The sequence below is a fragment of the Ammospiza nelsoni genome, chromosome 13, assembly GCF_027579445.1.
Source record: "Ammospiza nelsoni isolate bAmmNel1 chromosome 13, bAmmNel1.pri, whole genome shotgun sequence".
In the NCBI taxonomy this organism is placed as follows: domain Eukaryota; kingdom Metazoa; phylum Chordata; class Aves; order Passeriformes; family Passerellidae; genus Ammospiza; species Ammospiza nelsoni.
This window is the reverse complement of record NC_080645.1, coordinates 8,802,530-8,815,746: the sequence shown is the minus strand read 5'-3', so window position 1 is coordinate 8,815,746 and position 13,217 is coordinate 8,802,530. Positions and strand designations below refer to the sequence as shown.

Genomic DNA, 13,217 nt, shown 5'->3' with positions numbered 1-13,217 from the left:
AAACTTCTAGCCTGTCTTTATCCCAACTGTTTCAGTTTCCCTGTATTGAGTTTGTAATCAGTTTCCTCACTGAGTGATTGCAGTCATACACAGAAATAGGTTTCACTAAGATCTACTTGGAATAATTTGTTGAGGAGTTTGGTGGAGAGAGAAAAAGCCTGCAGTCTTTTAACTGTAACTCACCTTTCCTGCAAAATTTCAGGAAGCCATTTAGTTTTTTATATTAAGTGGTGCCTTTTTTTTTAATCATATGACAGATAGTTTTAAATAAATAGAAGAATTATGTCTTAGTTGCAAATGCAAATGTCAGAATATATTGGTAACTGAATCAAGTTAATATTTTCATTTTTCAGATCTTAACCATAAAACTGTGTTAAATAAGACTTTTCATGATGAGCCTCTAGTAATGGAGTAAGTATAACCTACTTTTTTAGAAAACCACATTTATAATGGTGACTAAGAGCAACTTAAATATATTTTAATGCTAAAATTTGAAACATATGCTCATGTTCTTTATCTTTTAAGAACAGGGTGGTTTGTGTAATGTCAACTAATCCAACAAAAGATGATGAACCAAAATGGTTATCTTTACAATTCTCTCTGTTGTATATTATATTATCCTGGCAATAGTAACTGCATGATCTTTTAATTTCTTTCATTCCAGTACTGTGAGTATTCATTTAAAAAGCCATTCATTTCTCAGTGAATTTTGTCAAGCAAAAACCTTACTGGCTTACCACAATGAGCAAATGTCCCTTTCACAACGTGCTTGCCTGTGTGTGAAATGCTGAACAAAAGTGGAGGGCAGTAGATCTGTAAGGCAGAGTGGGAAGCACTGACAGACCTTTACAGCAGCTCAGACAGGAGCCAAAATTCAGAGCCACAGCTGAGAGTTCTGCACAGCCTTTGTGAAAATGTCCCAGTGCAGATGAGTTTGAGAACAGGTGGTTTGAACTCCTGTGGGGACTGAGGTGGCACTGACATTGTGTTCCATTTTCAGCTTCAATGGAGACTTGATTCCTGATGTGTTTGGTGTCACCAGTGACTCGAGTAAGCCACAGATCCTGCTGGGAGGGTAAGCTGAGGGCTCAGCATGGCTTTGGAACTTGGGCATTGTGTATTCACTTCCCATTAAAGTGTAGGATTTGTGTGTGACTCTTCTTGCTGTCCCTGGCAAACATTCAGTGACACTCTTCATCTGCTCTTTAAAGTGCTATTTTATAGTGTAAGTAGAAATTCCATGAGAGCTGAGAAAACAGAGCCACTGACACTAGACATCAGAAAGAGGAAAATTGACTCTTGGAACAATTAGTTCCTAGAAGTTATAGTCTAGTCCCATTTGTTTAGTACATTTTTGGTGTTTAGTATTATAATCTGTTATGGAACTTGTGCTGTATAAAAGCTGCTCTCAGGTTGATGATGCAAGAACTACTGAAATAGATCTTATAATGAAAGGGATGGCAAAAGAAAAATCTGCAGATGTTTGGGGTAAATTTAAAAAAACATTCTCATCTGTCTGGGAAATGATTTGTAATGGGAAGGTTGTGCACCATAGGAAATCAAAAGCACAGGAAGTGCAGGATGTAAAAGTATTGAACTAGATATATAAAGAAAATAAAGAGGAAGAGATTTCTGAAGTGGTGTAAAGCAGAGGTGACTAAGTAGCAGCACAAGTGTGCATACAAGTGATGTCTGTATCACATCCCTTGTGTTAAGGAATGCCTCAGGCCACTCATGAGCAGATAGAAGTTGACTGAAGCCTTATTAGATGAAATTGCAGCAAAGGGGACTAAGTTTCATGATTAAATTTCTGCTAGCCCTGAAATTTCTAGAATGGGCCCAGTTATCAAATACTGGAGTAAAAATAATGGCATACTTAAATGTTTAACAAGGACTGTGAAAATGGTTATTTTTAACTGTCTTGGTTAAGCTGAAATCAAAATATAACAAAAGATTGTCTCTACTGGCTCAGAAGAACCAGTCTGTAACCAAGTAATATAGAGTAGCAAAGTCTAGTATTGGGCAGGATGCCAAAGAACTTAAAGTCCATAATTTGAAAATAAAAAACCTTATACCTGTAGTTCCTGTCTCTTTTCCTTTCCTAGGTTAAATAACATTTGACTGTGTCAGTGGAAGCTGTGCCCTTCTTGGCAGTGTGCTTTTGTTCATTAATCCCAACTCGAATTGTATCACTATCCTTGTACTGGTGGCTTATGAAACAGATTTCAGGTTCACAAGGATGTTTCTGAGCACTTTGTAATGATTATATATTAAATAAATTGTATGAGCTCTTGAAGAAATGGAGAAGTGGGAAAGATTTGTTGCATTTTGTTGAAGAAATTCTTTCAGGACCTTTAAGGTAAAAATAAAATTACTCATCAGAGCTCAAAATGAGACTGAGTGCTATAGGTAATAGCATAAGCCATGTCTTGTTCATGGAAAACAGCCTTGTCATCTGCTTAGAAAAGCACTTTTATATTTTAATCCAAAATATTTTAAGATTTATTCTAGAACTTTGACTAACTTCAATGGCAGTCTTCAAGACTGAATACATAGAAAAACCTAGAGAAAATAATTATTTCTTTTGGATTAAGGGATGCATTTTAACATTTCTAAGACTTGGTTATGATCTTTGGGAAGTAATCAGAATATTATTTATTTTCTTACCATAAATTAGTCAAGGAAGATAAGGACTTCAATAAAATGTATGTAATGTCACTGGAATAAATAAAGCAGCTCCCAACTAGTAGTAGTAATATTTGTACCTGCTGTTGTATAGTGCACATTGAGATTTTCCTGAGTGTTTTAGGTAAGGGTTCTGAAAGTCATATTGTGACTTTTGAAGGATTTGTTGCACTTCAAATCACTGCTAACAGGGAGGTGTGCTGGAATTTCAGCCATTTTTAGAACAGAAACCAGCAGGGCATGTGTATTTATAAATAAATAAATAAATAAAAGTATCACCTGCTTGGGAAATTACATAATTAGCTAGTAGTCCATCGTAATGTGAAAGTTTAATTCATATGTTGATTTTTAGGTGAGCTGAAATAAAGTGTATTTTCATGCAGCAGGCATGAGCTGCTCTAGCAGCATGTGCTTACTTCTGCTCATGTTTATTAATCAGCAAGTAAATTCCAGAAGTACTTGCAGAAGTAAAGCTGCTTGGGGAAACTGAGGACAGGGATCAGTGTCTCAGGATCTGCGGTACAGGAGCCTTGGCACTAACTATAACTTCATGGCTAGTGACACTGTTCTGTGCAAAACAAAAAAAGTTGCTTTAGAAAATTAATAAAATGGAACTCACAGAATCTTTCAAGCAATTCCTGGAGTTACTGGGTATATTGTAAGCTAAACATGAATTTTGTTTTAGCATTGGGAGAACATGCTTTCTGTCCCATTTTTATTTAAAGTTTCACTGTTTTTTAAGCTGTATTATCATGATTAACAGTCCCTACACATTGATGAAATGTATTTTTATTCTTGTCTGTAGGAACTTGTCATGGCATCCTGCACTGGAAACTCAAAGTAAAATGTATATACCACACTCCCATGCCTTTATAGATTTAAATAATGACTTCACTGCTGGTAAGTCATAGAAGTGTTAGAAATCATCCTAAAAATAATTATCACTAAGTGTCAATGTCATGTGTTGCAGCTTCCTTCAGTAATTATATGATTTTGCTACTTCTGATTCGGGTTTTCCAGTTACTTAATTTTAAAATCTATGATTTGAAAATTCTGGGTTTTAAAAAACAACTTTTAAAATAAATGTCCTAATAGCATTTGCTACTTCTTGATGATAATCATAACTGCTGCATGTTCTGAATGATGTCGTGTTCACCCTTAAAGTGTTGTTTGCTGCTCTTCACAATTCTGTACTCTAGTACAACTGCTGTGGCAACTGCTGCAGGGCTGCAGTTTTTCATTTGAGTATGGAAATAGGTAGTTTGATTCAGCAGAAGGTTTTTAAGACTGGACTTAAAATTTGCTTTCAGGATTTCATTATGGCTTCAGTCTATTATGTTGTAGTTAATTCTATCACTGATAGAACTAACTGTGTTCTCCCTTTATTTTGTTGGGGTATTTTGTCAATGTGATTCAGTTACCATGGTGAATCTGTTTATCATTTCCATACCTGGCTCATATTTCCAAGCACATTTAAATATTGTGATAAACTTAATTTCTTCACACACTAAATTAATTCTGAAGTGCTTTATCTTCTGCTAGATGTGCAGTGTACATCAATTCATATATGGTAATTTTGGAAAGAGAGCTTATCTTTTTCCTGTTTAGTTGCATGGGAATGAGAGAGGAATGATTCCATAAATTTAATTAAGATGCTTATAAATGTTGGGGATTAAGTTAATTGCTTTAGTATGCAGTCAAACCTTAATATCCAGTTCTGGCACATTGCTATGTGAAGCTGTCAAGTGGAAATTCCAACTAGAAAATTAAATATATGGTTGCTTACCGTAATCAGTGTCATGTAATAACCAGTTCTAACACACTTAGCTCTAGAAGCCTTCTGGAATTTTTTTTTAGTGGCATAAACAGCATAGATGAGCATTCCAGGTAGCATTTTAAGTGGAGTACATTGAAATCTAAACTCAGAGGTGAGTAAAGGTAAGAAGTCTAAGATCCTTACATTGATCGGTCACACACTGATCAATTTTTCAGGGTTTTTGACAGCTGCCAGACTAAAGAATGTTCCAAGAGTTCTGGTTAGTGCTGCTGCTGTGGAAGCTTCTCTATTAAACAGAAATGAGAGTCAGGATCTTTGTGTGGGTAGTGCTGGGAGCTTTTATAGAGTCACATCTATTTTTATATCTCAAGATGGGAGTAGAAGCTCCTGTGAAGCTCTTCCCATAAAGATCCTGACTTTTATTTTCTTGTAGCAGCAAGGCTGTGACACCTCAAGCTGAGGATCTATGTTAGGGTGTTAATGTTTAGTGCTGTGGGAAGTGTTTGTTAAAGGAACCTGGGGAAAATTGTAAGGAAAATAATTCATCCTGACAAGAAAACTGGAGAAACTATTGCACTATTATTATTTTTTTAAGTAATGTTTTACTTCTAAGGTGGGAATGATAATTTTTTTTACCGTCCCTATGAAGATGGGACTAACCAAAAATCATGCTGAAAAATAGTATCAGTATATCTGATATTTCATGACTGATGTCTTTTTCCTGGCAAAATGAAAAGTTGCCAGTTTTCTAGTCCTGCCTGTGCATTTGTGGCAGTTCCCTGACATCAGCTCTAGTAACTGCTTGGAACTGGGGCTGCTGAGGAGCACAGTTCATTGTCACTGGAGTTAAGTTGATCCAACTCCCTATGCAGGATTGTCAGAGCAGATGTAAGCACAGGGGAAAGGTTGACTCCTCTTTTAGTAGCAGCAGTTGTATGCTGCCTTTAACCAAGCATGAAATTGTACCTTGAATCTCACTGTGCCTCTTCCAGAAAATACCTGTGCAGTGTTCTCACCACGTCTGCTCTAATTGTGTGTCTGTACAGGGCTGGGAAGTGACTCACAGGCAGTCATCAAAGCAGTCAGGTGATAGAAATTCAGGGGGAAAAGGGCAAAACAACAGGAGCTGGAAGTGTGTGCAGGACTGGTGGGAATGCCCTGGGGCAGGCAGGGCACAGCAGGGCTGGGTGCCAGTGTTTGGGGAGGGGAGAGTTTGTGACTCAGAGCTCACCCACACAGCCACTCTGCAGTGGGAGCAAAGCCTCATCAGGAGCAGGGCTGCTGCACGTTAGAATTGTATTAATTAAAAAGGAGGCATTCACAAGATGCAGGGGAATAATCTGCCTGCTGAAATCATGTGGCCCAAAACACTTAATAATCATGGGATTTGATGCTGCTGTGGGATTTTTGGACTGAAATATTCAGGCTGTTTACTCACAGGCAATGCTACTGTTCATGATTATAAGGATATAATTGCACCTAAAATTGATGGAGTGATTTTTGTTTACAAATAGATCACCAGGACATGCCATTTTACTTACTCTCCATAGGGTTTTTTTGCAGGTATTTTCAAGGTTTTTTTAATATTCTGCAATATTTTGGCACTCTTTGTATTCTGTAACAGATGCAGCCAATTTGATGATTTTTAGCTGGGCTATTTTTGGCAACTCTATCATTATAAACAGCTTAGGAGATTTAAAGTGTGCTTGACATAAAACAAAAAATCCTCTCTGGGCTGAGAAGCTTTTTGCTAGTTTATTGCCTAACCTGTTTTCAACCTGCTGATATTAAACACTCAGAGCAGAGCTTTTAATTGCCACACTTCTCATGCTCTGGGTGAAATGAAGTTGAATTGTTATGATTTCATTATAGGAGAACTTGCTCATAAAGATGTGTTTAATCCCTGACAATGCTTCATGAAAGGCTAACAGTGTAAGGATTTTATAATCCAAAAATCCTCTAACCACAACAAAGATAATACTAATCTTTCTTGGTCAGAGATAAACTGGGCCATTTCAGAGAGTAATGCTGCTGCTGTTTTTAAAGAAAGCATCCTCATGCAGACATCTCAGCTCCCTATAGTTATTAATTCAGTAAGGAATTCTGAGTTAGACCAGGAATTTCATTAAAACCATGCAAAAATTTGCAGTATAAAACCTTTACTAAAGGGTCTGTATGTGCTTAATGGATAAACTAAATAGCAAACTTTAAAGTATTTTTTTGCATGCATATTAAGCATGTGTTGCTCCAGGGAGGAGTATCTGCTTCACAGAGAGGCTGAACTGGGAGGGATGTCTGGAAATGGGCTGGTCAGGCAGCTCCCATCACTGCCACTGCTGGGACAGTGGTCCTGAGGCTGCAAGGTGAGGAGCAAATGTGCTGGCCCCTGGTAGAACAGGGCTGCTGGGTGTCTGGTAATTCATACTCACACTTGTCATTAGTTCTTTTTCACAGCTGGCTTAGGACAATAATCTCCAGCTAATAATAATAATAGACTTGTGTGAACAGATTAACATTGGGTGTATTTTACGAAGCAGTCCAGGTGAGCATTTCCAAAGAAGGATCATCAAGAGGCCTTTCTTAAAAATATCACAGTTGAAATTTTTAGGATAGTGATTATTTTGCTGTGTCATTTTTTTCTAATTAGACATCTTCATAACTTTTATTGTAAACATCCTACCATGTCAGGTATTCACTTAGTGCTAGTGCTCTCTTTTTAAACTTGGGGAAAAAAAACCAGAATTATTAAACCATAGATTAGTTTGCATTCAGAAATACAAGTCTTCTACCAAGAAGTTAGGCCCTACAAACACTTTTAAAGTGCTCAAATACATGAGACAAGCTGCCTTGGACTGTGAGTCCCACTGTAACTTCATACTGTACATGTGTCACTGTATCCTTGAATGCTGTGAAAAATAGCTGATGTATTAAATACTCTGTGTGTCACTTGGATATGTGACTCCACAGCTTGGAAGTCCTGATCTCATGTTGAACACTAGCATGTGGTGTGTATAGTTGGAGATATTTCTGGAGCTGTTTATATAAAATGAAGGAAAAATCATAAATTTGGGTTTGGGAAAACTAAAATGGAAAAATCATTAGTCAGAAACAGCTTGCTGTAAGCTAATTGCTAGTCTCTTTACTGATTTCTGGTGTTAATTTTCTTATGTTGTTTTGCTTTGGGAATTTAGAAACCTAATGTACCAGAACGTTCACAATGTGTTTTCTTTTTGATTCCCACTTAGTTTAAATGTATAAATGTGGATAGTTTTCTTCTTGCAAACCAATCATTCAAATCACAGGTGATATTTCTGTTGTAGTCATTTAAATCTAGATTCTGAAAATAGTCTAATGCTCAATGTCAGATTCTCTGGTCATATTTTCAGTGAGTTTGCTCTTCATGGAAGCTGGTAGTCTCTCTGCAGCTCATATTACCAGCAGAGCTGATTTTCTGCAGTAGATCTGCATTTATTCACTATTCAAATCACTGGCACACAAAGTATCTGGTGGCATTTTAAAACTTGGGTGGGGCATGGGGGTGTGTCCATATATTTGAAGTTAATCTGTTCTCTCTGGTTCTGCCTCCTCCCTCACACTTCTGCCCAAGCAAGTATTCAGTAAAGCCATGTCACTGTGTCATTCTTTAACAGGTAAAAATTTTAAAATTTCTTATCAGAGTTTTAGCTCTGATAGCAGAGCTTACCTCTAAGTTTACTGCCGATAATAGAGGCAAAAAATGTATCATGTAAGATAGGATATATTTCAGAGGGCTTCAGTCTGTAAAGTTTGGTTTGTTTTTCATTAATTCTATTCCTTACGTGTTTGTTATATCTAATTAAAAATGTTTTGGATTATATGATCCCCTGTCACCCTCATTCCTCCACTTGCTCCTTCCCAGTGTTCAATCCCACAGGAAGTTCCAGCTCATAAAATCAAACCAGAGCTGGGTTTAGCTGCATCTCCTCCTGCTGATGGGACTGAGCTGCATTTGCCAGTGCCTTCTCTTACTCACAGCTTTCCTTGCAGAGAGAACCAGAGGATGGATAGAGATCATTAGAGAAAAGAAAGAGCTTTAGGTTTAACTTTTTTCCTAATCTTTCTAAAGGAGCCCATAATCTCTGCTATCTGCTTAGCAGATTTAATTTTAAAATTGCCATTATGAAGTGTCTCAAAAGCTATTCCTTTTGCAATTTTTAATTATATACTGATATAGTTATATACACTGGGGAGTTATATTTTTATGGTAATCAATAACTCAATACAGGTGAGAAATAAATTGGTTGTGCCCCAAATAGCATTTTGTTGAGAAAACATGAATGTGAAAATGGGTTCTGAAAGCACTCTTGAGGGGCATTATTTTTTGTTCCTTGAAACAATGTTGTTGCCCATATCTGAAAATAAAGAGCACTTTCTGTCTGAAAGCTCATGTTTAACAAGTACCACATGTAGAGAGTTTCTCTGCCTGAATAAAATACTTAGGAAAAGAAGCATGAAATTTGGAAGATTTTGTTTTCTGTTTTGATGTAGTAAAGAAATAAAACTGATTATATCTAACTTTTTTTTTATAAAATTAGGTTTGTGCATAGTAGAAGTATTGTACAATTAATATTGTGTCGTTACAATAAAAAAATTTTAAGTAATGTTTGGTTTTGAATACTTTTTTTCCTACCAGTGTTCAATCTGTAATGTAAATAAAGTTATCTTTTATTTTGCCTTGGGTTTTAGGGTATTTAATGATTTTAATACAGTTGTTACATTACTATTCTGTCAACACACTGCAAAGCAGAGATTTTTACTTCAGTGCATTATTTACATATAGATAAAGCAGGCACTTTTATCTCCAAAAGTAACTCCTGCTTAGAGAATATGCACAGACACTCCTGTTCTTCCACATTGATGAAATCATTTTTAGGCATGTTTGGAGTGTACACATAAATGTTCTAATTGGGAACTGCCTTCTCCGTGGCAATAGTGTTTATAAAAAGGGCACTTCCCCCCCTCCTTTATAAACTTAAACTTCTGAAGTCAATGTGAAATCAAACAGTTACTTCATGTTGCTTGTACCCTGGTGGCTTCTCAAGACAGTCAGGTGCTGGGGGGTTTTATTCTGAAATAAAGCCCTCTGACATTAAACAGAAAGGTCAAAACAGTCATTAGTGAAATGAATGCTCCATCTAAAAATAGCACTATTTTTATAACACTCAAAAGTGACAGAAAATAACAAGGGTAATCAGAAGTGAACTTGCAGCAGGTTCTGTACAGTTAGGTTTCATTGCAATTTCTAGTTCTAGTAAGTAAAATCAGGGGAAGCAGGGTGAGACTGCACTGTACTTTTTTACCCTGACCTGTTTTATTTACTGTTGATTCAAAGATTCATTGAAGCTAACCAGTTTGAAACAGGTTTCAAATTCTCAGCTGGGGTGCTGTTGCTGTTTTCCTTCCTGGCTCTCACTGCCTTTCTCAGGCAGCCATCAGGAGAGGCCAGGGGCTGTGGAACCTTTCCCTTCCATGGTGCCTCTGGGCTGTGGTCAGTGTTTGGGTGCTCAGCTGAGAGCAGGGGCACAGGCAGGAATGGCTGCACCGGAGGGGGGCGGAGAGGAAATCCAGACTGAAGGCAGAGAATTTAGTTGGAGATGGTGAAGAGCAAACCCTGGATGAATTTCTATAAAAGAGGATGTTCATTTCAGATGGACTTGAAATTCTGAGAGGAGGACTGACCTAATGGTGTGTGGGGTAAAGGAAGCACAGCTGCAAAAGGCTGGGTTGGGGGGAGTCTAGGAGTCTTTCTGTGTGACAGAAACCATGGGATATGGATCAGGGCTGGACCTGCTGTTGGGTGTGGAGGTGGGTGGTTGGAAACTGCCTGTATGTTTAGTTCTGCAGCAAAAAGATTTACAGGAAAAATAGAAATGCTTTCATGTTTAAGGTGTTAGAGTGCTGTCCTGCATTTTAATCTGTCTTGTTTATGGATTTCCCTTGTCATGATCCATAAGCTGTTGCAATTATCCCAGAGTTGCTTGGGTTAGAAGGTACCTTAGATCTCATCCAGTTACAACCCCTGCCATGGGCAGGACACCTTCCACTATCCCAGGTTGCTCCAAGCCCCATTCAACCTGGCCTTGGGCACTGCCAGGGATCCAGGGGCAGCCTGTGCAAGGCCTCACCACCCTCACAGGGAAGAATTTCTTCCTTATTTCTAACCTAAACCTGCTCTCTTCCAGCCTAAGGCCATTCCCCCTTGCCCTGTCTCTGCATGTCCTTGTCCAAAGCCCCTCCCCAGCTCTCTTTATGTCCTGGAAGGGGCTCTGGGGTTCCTCCTGCAGACTGAGCAGCCCCAGCTCCCAGCCCATCTGCACAGGAGAGGTGCTGCTGCCCTTGATCAGTTTGGTCCCGGCACTGGGTTCTCAGCAGCTGCTTCTCTCCAGTGCAGCTCTCTGGTTCCCAAGCCCCATGGCACAAAAGCTGTGCTCTTGCTGCCCAAGGTGGGCACCACAGACAGTAAAGCTCCTTTAGGTACATTGTACAAACATTGCTAAAAATGTAGCTAGCTCAAGATGGGCTGTGCTGTGTTCAAATTACAGTTTTAGTGTTTGTGGCTGTGTCTGGGGTGACTTGGACATTGATACAGGGTAGTTCTAAATGCACTAAATAAACTCAATGCAGTCTAGCCAGTCAAGTTTTATGTTGCTTTTGGGGGAGATTTTTCAGTCTTCAGTGGGCAGTATGTTGATGCAGTGTCAAAATTCCCTGATCCTATCAAGAAAAGATGGATGGGAGTGCTGTGCTTCCTCTGGAGCAAGCTTTAGAATCTTGGAGCTAGGAGCACTGTACTCAAATAGCTTCCCTTTTACAGGCAGAAACATACATTCTAATAATCTGTTTCCTTTTTTTTGTAAGAATGAATGCTGAATTCAGTATTTATATATATATATATATTAACTGGTGATCAGATGTAGCAGAGGTGGGGTAGCAGCATCTTATTACTAAGCCAATTACTAAGCTAAATTCAATTATAGCCAAATTTGCTCACCAACTCACTTTTTAGGGTGAGTTGTGAGTAAAATGCTAATACACAGTGGTTTTGTGCTGCCGCATTATGAGATATCTTTTGTATTAAGTGTCTGGTGTATATTTTAGTTGATTTTCAGTATTGTAGATCTAAAATGCTGGATAACTTCCGTGCTTCCTTATTGTATTCTCAGGCTGTTGAGTTTTGTTGATGAATATTCCAATTGCTTATCTTGTATTTATGTTAATCACTGGCTGTTAAATCCAAAATAGGAAAGTGTATTTAAATGTGAACACATTTTGCATTTCTTTAAGAGAAAGGTTTCCTCTCAGGCAGTGTTTGTTTTTTACTTCTATCCATTCACTTATGCCATAGGTGCTACATCTCAGGAAATCTGCCTGAATCTGACAACAAGATCTTCCCCCATCCCAACTATTGAGTGTTTTCCTTATCTTTGCTGCATCATGTCACAAATTGGGGATGCAAGAAATGCCCTGCAGGCTTAGTCTAGTGCTCCATCCAGCTAGCTCAGTATTCTTTCCCTGGCAGCAGAAAAGTGGATTTTTTTCCCCTTCCTTTTTCATATTTCCATTTTTATATCTATAGAATCTACAACTACCCTAGGGCTGTTAAAGGTACCTCCTTGCCTTTTATTTTTACCATCTCTTCATGTACCTGTTGTCTGGTAAAACCATCACCTTTGTATTCTGTGAAGAATTGCTTGTTGAGCTCCAGATTAGTTGGTTTAATAACCTCAGGTTGGAAATATCTCTCACTGTGCTGCCGTGAGGGTCATAGGAATTTGAACAGCCCTCAGTACTTTGTCTGTGCTTTTTAAACTCAGAGATCTTTATGGAATAGATTCTAACAGCTGAAATTGCAACCTGAACTGCCTTCCAAAGGCAGTGTGCAGCATAGCTACAGACAAGTGACTTTTTCTGAGCATATTTAACATGATAGGCGTTCCTTGTAGGAATAAGGGGCTGAGTTTTCTTGATGCAGCCAGAAGCAAAACAGAAATGTTGCAGTTTTCAATGTGATTAGTGTATTGTAACACAGAAAGTGTAGAAAAGAACTGTACATGTCTTCATTGTTGTGTAACCCCAGTACTGATCATAGAGATATTAATGCATTTGTTGGCTCCATCTGTTCTCCTGCAGCTCTTACATCTTTAGGAATTTAGTAATAATAGACATGGAAAGCAGTGACAGTGAGGTGGGAGATATGTTGTGGACACCATTCTTTTGGAGAGGAAACATTTGCAAGGATTCTTTGCTATGGCTGTTAGGTATTTTAAAGTGCACATATTCTTGTTGCCTCTCTCAGATTCTCTTGGGGTCAAAAACTTACATAATCAAACCAGAAAGAATCATGAAGTGAGGTAGGTTGAAAGTAAAATTTGGGAATTAACTGATCTAGAACACTGTTCCAGACAGGACTTGTGTTTTCTTACGCATTTCTTTCACAAACTTAGGAGAAAATACTTGTAATTCTGAACTATACAAATTTGTGAGTAGTTATTTCAGGTGTCTAAATTGCATCACCTTTTTATACTGCTGTTGCAAAGAAATGCTTTTGTTTTGCTTGGTTTGAAATCTGACATTCTTGATCCAAATGGATAATTGCTTGTAAATATTAACAATTTGACTTGGATTCAGTGCAAGAGAGTTTAATCCCAGAATCATGCATAAGCATTTCAAACTTGTAGCTTCTCAGAAGGCTTAAGGATAAGAAAGAGGACAATTG

The 13,217-nt window shown here is 38.1% G+C and overlaps 1 protein-coding gene across 2 annotated transcripts in view; it reads left to right on the top strand.

Moving 5' to 3' along the window:
* Positions 1–13,217, top strand: part of ITFG1 (integrin alpha FG-GAP repeat containing 1) — a 70,179-nt gene that overhangs the window by 6,419 nt on the left and 50,543 nt on the right. For both annotated transcript variants that reach the window (XM_059481152.1, XM_059481151.1), the window contains exons 4-6: positions 354–411; positions 1,001–1,075; positions 3,491–3,585. In XM_059481152.1, the coding sequence (XP_059337135.1) occupies positions 354–411; positions 1,001–1,075; positions 3,491–3,585 (228 nt within the window). The remainder of the gene's footprint in view (positions 1–353; positions 412–1,000; positions 1,076–3,490; positions 3,586–13,217) is intronic.